Below are 9480 nucleotides of genomic sequence, written 5' to 3' on the forward strand. Positions count from 1 at the left end.
ACTAGCTTGCCTTTGCAGCGTTGCCTTAAAGCCTTTTCATCATTTAGAGCCTTTCTCTCTCAGCACAGCTTCAACAGAACATGTATGCAGGCTCTTCGCAACACTGAATTATACACCCTGTCTTGCTCCAATATTGTTTAAAGATTTTGCATGTTTCATAGAAATTATAAGTTGATTCGTATAAAAGGGAAATTATTAGTCATTATTTGAAGGCATGACCCATTCTCTTCTGCAGATTGGTTATACTTGTAAATACATGTTGCATTCAGTCATATTGCTCTGCCTACTAATACATGTATTAACATCCTTCTCAAAGGTCCCATGGCATGAAAATAAATTGACTATATGAGGTTTTCTAACAATATGAGTTCCCCTAGCCTGCCTATGGTCCCCCAGTAGCTAGAAATGGCGTTAGGTGTAAAACGAGCACTAGGTATCCTGCTCCGCCTCCGAAAAATGAAAGCTCAGATGCTCCGATTTGGAATGTGGCCCCATATGTCGTCATAGAGTGCCAAGTTACCTCCCCTTTTCTGCCTTGCCCACCCAGAGAATTCGGCCTGCCAATGAGACGATGAGCTATGACCGGGTGAGCACCCTGTGTGTGTGTGTGTGTGTGTGTGTGTGTGTGTGTGTGTGTGTGTGTGTGTGTGAATACACAGACTGTAACGCAAAAGTTTTACACTTGTTATTTGGATAACCGTTCTGCTGTTGGTGTTATGGCGCATAACACGTCGGGTTCTCTGACGTCTCTGGTGTTTACACAACGAGTCTCGTAGTGTCTGTTATCTCAGCCATGGTTGAGAAAGAATTGGGGGAAAGGAACTTTGGCTTTGACTCCCTGAAGTACATGAACCGCGACATGGAGGAGAAAGGGATCGTTGCCCGCGGTTGTCTCCAACCGGAGCCCTGCTGCCCGCTGCCCAGTGCCTCGGCAGCGGGGCTCCGGTGGGAGACAATCGTGGGCAACGATCCCTTTCTCCTCGATGTCGCGGTTCAGTCTACTTCAGATTGATGGAGAAGTGGAAGAACCAGAGACATCAGAGAACCCGACGCAGACGTTTGTGATTCATAATATCGTCTGGAGGCGCACACAGTTTTGGCAGTGATAATATACATTATATGCTATAGATATCTATGTATAATATGATATTATTTAGATATAGAGCTCCAGTACTCCCGCCGGAGCACCCGGAGTGTTCTAGAATATTTACAGAACACGGCCAATAGCTGTGTGCGCCTCGCCATTGCGATACAGCCACTGTAAACACGAGCGCATGGTACCGTGGCCGCAAGCTGCTCAGGGCCACACCCCCACCCTCCACCTTGACCCACCTCTAAAAAACAGCATGTTTGTGGGAAGCTCATTGTAAGACTGGCTCGCAGTGGCTGTAATTCTGCCCCAAGGCTGAAAGTACTGTATTAGGTCCCCACTAACAGCTATATAAAAGCAATCATAAAGTAGCATGCCATGGGATCTTTAAATGTGGAATTTAGCTGATAGAGTATAATAAATGTAATACATTCAAAATCGCTAATATATAACTGATCATATGATACAAAATACAAAATGTTATGTTATTTTTGCCACAAAAGGAGCCTTTTTGTTAAAGTTAACATTGTCGATGAAATTATTATGACGTTCGGGCCAAATCAATCATCAGTTAGATACGTCCGTCCCTCAAGTATTAACTTAAATTTGAATCCCATTCTGCATTTAACTAGACTATCCATTGTCCAAGTGGTACAAACAGAATTAGCAGCAGCAATATAAATGTATGTGTATTTACATTGATACAAACCATATACCATAACCATGAACCATAAATATAAACCATCTACGTTGCCCAGCTTTACAGTTAGCATTAGCCATAACAACAAAAAACGAAAAGCCTTTGCTGAATAGTGAAATAAACCTTTCCTTTATTTTCCACTAACTTATTATTCCTGGATGCTAAAGGAAATAATTTCTTACAGCAACCTCGAAGAATATTCTCCCTATATTCCCAAGTGCAGTAAACCATAGTACTATAAATAATCTGAAACCCATCTTTATACAAAAAATAATGCTAAATCCTTATTCAGTTGGCTAATTTATTGTTGGTGCATTTGTTTCAGCAAATTTCATTTTTTTTTATATTTAGTGCCTTTGTATACTCAAATATGAAACTTTTCTTTTATTGCAGCAATGCAAGTTAAAATGTCAATCCCCGAGTTGGAACATTTTGAACTCAACATAAGGGTCTTAAGCCTGTGTGTATTCTGATATCCTACACCCGTACCGCTACACACACTGAGATCCAATAGTAAGACCAGGAAAACTGTGTCTGTACTGCACCTCAACCAGAGGACGATGATGAGGATGGTGAGGAGGAAGAAGAGGGCGACGATGGTAAGGGACAGTGCGCCTCTTCCGGTCCCTGGTCGGCGTACCTCAGTGATGACGACCTTGATGGTTCTTTCTCTTTCCTGCTTCCTGTGCACACAGATCTCTGCGCCGGCTTGAACTGCCATGTCACCTTCTTGGTGGTGGACGCCTGCTCCAACGTCGCAACGGCTTTTGCCATCTCGTCTGCTGGCTCGGGAGTCACCTCGTTGACGAACCCGGGGGTGGTTATTACCATAGTTGTAGCCGCAACTGTAACCGTGGTGACATTGTTGTTTAGGTTGTTGCTGCCGCTGGTGGCACCGTCTTCGTCGCCTTCTTCGTCGCCTTCTTCGTCGCTTTCTTCGTGGCCTTCTTCGTCGAGCAGTTCAGGCAGTACTTCCGGCTCGGTGACATCTTGGAACAGGTCCCAGCTGGGCTCAGTGGTGGGGTGGCGTTTCGGATGGACGGGGCCAGACGGAGGCCTGTCGCTGGCACCGGGGACTCTGGAAGAAGGGCGATGGGGGTATGAGTCCGAAGCGTCCGAGTCCCAGTCGCTGTCCCCGGCCAGGGATCCGCAGCCCAGCACCGACATGTCAGCGGCGCCAGATCCAGAGCTGTCCGAATCAGAGTCCCTGCATTAGAGGATAACAATAAGAGAATAACCTTATGTATGGAAATTTAATCCTGATAATAATATACAATTAAATACAAGGTTATCCTTGTTGACATTCATTTAAAAAATGCCTTTTGAATTAATTATCCTTGCACCAAGAGATAGCTCCCTTCCTCTCTCCGATTGAAAGGTGTTAAGCTAGTAAGCATTGGCCATGTCAACTCTCCACAATGATCACTCCCCTAACCTTGTTTCCTTTGTTGATACCGCCCAGGATGTGAAAGTTTCCCTATAAGAATCATGTACACCCTTCGGCTGACTGAAGATGCTTGGTCAATTTCTGCCTGTCTCAAGCGCTTCCCATGATCATCCTTGATTAAATCCAAAACTTTGCTGTCCAAAGGACCCTTTCATAAACACTTTTCAATTAAATATATTTTACACATGAGACTACTTTAGGTAAGATTTCGGCCTTTCAAATCAATAAATAATATAATAAGGAGTTGTATTGTAGCCCTGCAGTCCATTACCTTGTACCGTAGGGTGCAGTTCCTTCTGGGCCCAGTAAGAGACATGCTGGAGCAGCGAGGTAAACAAAACTATCCGTGGACAGGAAGTCTTCTCCCTCTGGACGCTGGGGCACAAGATGAGTCACCTTGACGACAGCCTTCTGTGCGGGGGAGGAGTCCTCGTGAGCTCGGGGCAAGCTGGGTCCCTGGTTTGAGATGACTTGGATGGCCCCATGGGGGGGTTTGTCTATGGCTTCGGTTTTCTCAGCCTGGGGGCTGGAGCTTGTGGACACTGCAAGGTAAACAAAGCTATCTGATTGGATAAAGGGATCCAAGTCACCACAATCTAATCCCGAGCTTCTCATAGGTAGATTGGGATTGAGGAATTGTTTGATTAATTGTTTGGAAGGGGATGTTGGGAGCGAAACTGAACTGAACATCTGAACTGAGGTCTTAATGGATACAGTCTCTTTTTTTGTATCTCCTGGGTTTTTGTTTTCATCTCCATTTCCTTCCTCTGCTGTATGTTCATGTGAAGAGGGGTCGAGGAGTGAAGGGTAGCACCAGTCCAGCTCAGCACTCTCCTCACGTCCCCACTCTTTTGCACCCGCCTCTTCCCCATCTCTGTCGAATGATGTGCTGCTGCTGCCCAAGTCGGAACCACTCATTGGCTGATCGCTGTCAGAGCCCATCTCGTCTTGGCTCTGGTTGGACATGGAAAGGAAGACGCCGCTGGAATCCGACTCTAAGGTAAGGTTTGAGTCTGGAGAGCTGTCCTCTTTAGTGGAGCTAGAGGGAGAGATGTGTTCAAAAGGATGGCAACATCACGTTTTTCTGTGAACACAGAAACTAAACACTAAAATCAAACCTCAGACTCCAACATCAGTTCCATTTGTGTTAGAACACAGACAAATGGTTATAGGCGAATAGGTGACAATTTAAGTTATGTCACTTGAATCTGAAATTAGGTACATTAAGGGACATCATTTTATACTAATTTGAGGCAATAAGAAAAAACAATACCATTACCTGTGAGTGAAATTTTAATGCTGGGTTACTAGTAAAAGCTAGTATTTATCATGTTTAGTCTCTATCACCAGTGATGAACTATTCATTATTAAATCCAATTGATTCTTGATTCTTCCATCAAATTGAGGTTAGGGAATTATGACCTCAGGTCGGAATTCGTACTCTTATTTGTCTTAGTCATTCTCTACTTATTATTGTTGTTGATAATAATACAAATAAGTATAAAAGTGTATTGGTTTTAATAGTAATTATTACACTGACAGTGTTTTCGACAATGATTGTTGAAAAATATAGTTATTGATTTTGTGTCATATCTGAATGAATACAAACTTTCATGTAGCAGTTTAGATAGAAAGAATAACAAATCTATTTTCTAACTATATTGGAAGATCAAACAATCCTAAAGCTACAGGAAGACTGCCAGAAACTAAAAGCAGATGTGTTATTTCAGTGAAGCCAAAATATCCAAAGGTCAACAAGCAGGATAATAGTGAACAGCATCACGTCATCACGTTGCATGCTGAGGGGATGTCATTAAGACGCAATCTGGTCCAGACTGAAATGTGGGAGGAACTAAGGACATTTAGCTTTTAAAAGTACCTGATGCCTATGGTAGGTGCCCCAGCATCAGACTTTTCTGACCAGTTGGTGTCAACGTCCGTAATGACCTTCTCTGTAATGGTAGGAACCATCTCTAGACGGACCTGAGACCTGCTCCCTAGACCTATCAAGAAGGGAAGAAGCAGATCACAGGAAAGAAAGGTCTATGGCAGCCAAGAACTGAGCGGTTGCTGTCAATTGATGATTACAGTTGGTTATTTAGAAAAATCACCATATAGTTCTCTTACTGACTGCAGATAGGCTTATATAGAATTGCTTATATTGTGCAAAGCCTATCAGCAGGTTTATGGGTCATAATGATGCTTGTATCAATATTGGCATTTCATGCATTGGCACAGATCTTCATCAATAAACAATGAGAAATCGTGAATGTAACTAATACGAGGTTGCCCTCTTTCTGAAACCTTGCATTTTTCATGGGATCGGCATTGTCTTTTGGATAGTCAAAAGAAAATTAGAAAACAATTCCAACTCAGCACATGCAAAATGGTATGCCTCTTTATTATAAAGCAGCACACCTACCTGTGAGAAAAGCACCTTTCTCTCTTTGGGGCCCCGGGTGCGTTTGGTACATGTCAGTCCTTTCCTTCTGCGGCTTGGGAAGCATCAGACCGTATGCTTCCCTGTGGGGCAGGGACAGGTCGAGATGCTCGAGGTCTGAGTCCAGCTCCCTGGCCCTCCTTTCCAGCTCGGTCAAGCTGAGCTCTGAAGCAGCCGAGGACGATGGGTGGGAGCCCCCAAAGCCTGCAGGGGGTCTGAGAAGAGGCCAACGCTGCAAGGAACCGGATATGGAGCCGGTGTCGCCTTCCTCCACTGGCCCTGCAGCTCTGCCTCCGGCCCAGCCATCCTCCCAAATGGTGTTGACCATCTTCAGCACCACATCCCAGCTCTCCACCTCCCCGGCCATCCCGCCAACATCCCTCTCTTCCATCCATTCTCCTTCTACATCTATTCTGACTTCTGGTTTACCGCCAACCTTATCTTCTTTTGGTTTGGGTTGCTCTTGTGAAGGCATCACCTTGCTTGTGCTTTCTTCTGCCTTGTTCCCCTTTACTTCTAACGCTAACAAGTACTCCTGATTCACACTGTCTTGGATATCTACTTGTGCAATGTCTCTTGATTCTACCTGTTTTGTTATGACATGCTCTACTTTGACCACACCATAATTCTTCTCACATTGATAGCTATTGCTTTTGTCATGCTTTTCTCCCTGAGCACTACCAGTCACCTCTTTAGATTTTAGTTTATCATACTCTACACGTTTCACCTTATTTTCCTCCTTCTCCGCTGTGGACTCTTCTGGATTCTTATTATTTCTGCTTTGCATCCTGAGATCATTATGCTCTTTGGTGGCCCTCCACTGCTCTAAGTTTTGTTCCTTCAATGACGCTCTGCTTACTACAGTGGCACAGAGACCCAGCTCTAGATGGGAGGGTTCTTTTAAAGAGCACCGCCCTACTGCGCCAATCAGATTTGTCAAAGGAGTCTCAGAATGATGAGCTAGACGTGGGAGGTGGTGTGGGAACCTCTTCTCCAGTGCAGTGAGAACAGATGGGAGTGGTGGGAGGATGGGTAGGTTGTGCAGTGCGCCGCCTTGTCGAACTGTTCTCTTTCTGACAATGACTCTCCGGGGCCAGGTGGACTCCATGCCATCTGGGGGTGCTGCCGGATCCTGCTCCCCGAACCCGCTGTCTAGTTTGGGGCTGACTAGTCCTGGACGGAGGCCTGTAGCTGTTCCAGGGCGAGTTCTACTGTTGGGTTTGGGGGTAGATAACTTCTGGCTATCAAAATCTGGTTTGGGAGCAATAAATCCAGTTTTGCCCATATTGACCTTTTGTTCAGCTTTTTCATATGGCAGAAATTCTGGATTACCCCAATCAACAGTAGTGGTCTCCCTTTCATCCCTGTGCCTTGCACTATTGAGGTCTGGATTTGTTTTACCTGACTGGGAACTATGCTCAGTCTTAGGTGCAGTCTCGACCTTAGATTCAAAAATAGTTTCAGTTTTGGCAATGGCTGTTTCATGGTCTGCACATACGTCTACATCAGCCAACCCACAAGGGTGCTGCAATGTATCTAACTGCTCAGGTCTTTGTACATCTACAATCACAGATTCATTCTCCCCATTAGTCCTTGCATCCAATCTTATTATTTTGTCTTCATTACACTCAGGCTCAACCTTGTTTTCAACCTTTTGCACAGCACAGGTACTAGCCTCAGCACTCAGTTCACAGTCTACCTTCACTTCTTCAGTTCTCTTTCCAACCGCAGACCGGCTTCTGTGTTTTTCCTTACTTGCAGATGAAGATGAATTCTCCGTCTTAATCCCAGATAGCTTTATGCTTTCGGATAAACTTCTTTCTGGACCTTTTTTACACTGGGATTCAATTCTTCCTTTCGGGTTTTCTATTTCGTCCACCCTATTATGACTTTTACTCCAAGATTCATGACGGTGATCAAAGTGTGCTTCAGACGTGAATGGTGTCTCTGCCATACTTCTAGGGCGACTTTCACCGCCTAACCAGGGCCTAACCCCACCTCCACTGTTAGATGATCGCACACTTCCACTCATGGTTTCTGGTCCAACTTTAGAGCCAGCTCGGTTTCTTCCAACAGCACATGTTCCCATCCTGGGTGCAGCATTAGGTGACGGGGAGAGTGACGGCTGGGGGGGCAGCAGTGGTGTGGTATCATGCATCTGGTCAGATTCTAGGAACACTGAGTCCCTGTCGGAACACAGCGGAGCCGTTCGGCCGTAGCCAAAAGTTCCAAAACTGCTTCCAGAAGTGTCCCTCCTCTCCCGCTCTCTAGCCCTCTCCCTCTCCAGCCTGCCCCTCTCCCTCTCCTTCTCCCATTCCCTTTCAGCCCATCCCCTCTCCATCTCCCTTTCCCTCTCTCGTTCCCACTCTCTTTCCCGCTCTCGATCGGCCCTGCCTGCCCAGGCCCGTTCCCTCATCTCCTCTTGGAGGTCGCGAGCGGACAGTTGGACCAGCGGGGCTCGGTAGGGAGAGTAGCTCAGTTCATGTGTTGGGGACATCCTGAGGCTCTGGGTTTGAGAGTAGTGTCTCGGCTGGGTGACGTGCGGAGGTGAACAGCGCAAGCTCTGTGTCTGAACAGGCCGAGGTTTTGCTGGGGAGAAAAAGTGGGGGGTGTGGTAGCCTGAAGAGTGAGGGGAACCAGTGAAGGGGAAACGACAGGAGAGGCGAGCGAGGAGCTGCCTACAGGAGGGTAGGCGGCAGGGTTCAGATACCCCCCACCCCTATCCAACATGTCCTCCGACGTGAGTTCGAGGCAGTCCATGTGATTTGGGGGGGTGATGACTTTCCATGAGTGGCGTCCGTCCCTGTACTTTCCACTGTTTCCATGGTGATGATGATGATGATGCTGCTGCTGCTGCTGCTGTTGCTGTTGTTGTAGTTGTTGTTGCTGTTGTTGCTGTTGTTGCTGTTGTTGCTGTTGTTGTTGTTGTTGTTGCTGTTGTTGTTGTAGTTTCTGCTGTTGTTGTTGTAGTTGTTGTTGATGGTGGTGCTTTTTGGATGAGGATGAGGAGACGGCTGGAGCTGAGAAAGAACACACTGAGGGAGTGGCTGAGCGCTTAAAGCGTCCCGGGGAGCGGCAGTCGACCCCGTCGGCCTCCTGGACCCCCAGCTTCAAGGAGTCATAAATGGCCCTCTCGTCCAAGCGCCGCACAAACGAGGGATTGGGGGTGAGCGAGCGTGGCTGCTGGTCGAACATGTCCCCTGGGGACCGGCCTGCTCGGAGGGAGCTGCTGGCAGAGCAGCTGAAGGCTCCCTCCACCCCGGTCTCCCGCATGGAGCCGCCGATGTGGTGGAGCTGGTGCTGGCTGTCTATCTGCTGGTTAAGGCACATGGTGTCGTAGATGGAGCGCTGAGGGACATAGCCGTCTCCATAGCCCCCCTCCACGATGCTCCCGCCCCCACCTCTCACCCCACCCCCCTCGCCTACTCCATGTTTTGCTCGGCAGCAGGAGTTTTTCTGGAAACATCCAGGGCGACTCAGAGGTTTGCCCATGGTTGGCCGGGGGGGTGGGCGGTGGGAGGGGGCAGCAGAGGCAGCGTTAAAGAGTGGAATCTTTGAAGCGTAGATTGACTGAGTTAATCAACCGTCCACTCCATTTGAATCGTTCTTATGGCAAAACAGGATGTCTAATTTTTAACTTCCTGAATACTCAATTTTGCTGTCCAAACTATGTCAGCCTTTCTATCCTACTTTCTGAGTATCTTAATTTTCTTTTAAAAATTATGAAGTACGGGGTTTTTGTAATGTATTGTAACTGTAACTGAAAAAAATATTGAAGTTTAGTGCAAAAGCAAAATGCACCA

At 46.7% G+C, this 9480-nt stretch overlaps 1 protein-coding gene across 1 annotated transcript; it reads right to left on the reverse strand.

Moving 5' to 3' along the window:
* Positions 1–1537: 1537 nt before the first annotated feature.
* Positions 1538–7906, reverse strand: LOC130382851 (uncharacterized). Its single transcript, XM_056590776.1, has 4 exons — positions 5660–7906; positions 5117–5240; positions 3509–4276; positions 1538–2997 (listed from the first exon to the last, which is right to left on the reverse strand). The coding sequence occupies exons 1-4, from the start codon at positions 7833–7835 to the stop codon at positions 2337–2339; spliced, it is 3729 nt and encodes a 1242-aa protein (XP_056446751.1). The 5' UTR covers positions 7836–7906; the 3' UTR covers positions 1538–2336.
* Positions 7907–9480: the final 1574 nt, after the last annotated feature.

Source organism: Gadus chalcogrammus, chromosome 5 (genome assembly GCF_026213295.1).
Source record: "Gadus chalcogrammus isolate NIFS_2021 chromosome 5, NIFS_Gcha_1.0, whole genome shotgun sequence".
NCBI lineage: Eukaryota > Metazoa > Chordata > Actinopteri > Gadiformes > Gadidae > Gadus > Gadus chalcogrammus.

Coding starts and splice junctions, on each gene's coding strand:
- LOC130382851 (XM_056590776.1), bottom strand. CDS start 7,835: ATGCATGATACCACACCACTGCTGCCCCCCCAGCCGTCACTCTCCCCG. Junction 5,241..5,659: donor GAAAGGTGCTTTTCTCACAG/GTAGGTGTGCTG, acceptor CCTTCTTGATAG/GTCTAGGGAGCAGGTCTCAG. Junction 4,277..5,116: donor GCACCTACCATAGGCATCAG/GTACTTTTAAAA, acceptor CTCTCCCTCTAG/CTCCACTAAAGAGGACAGCT.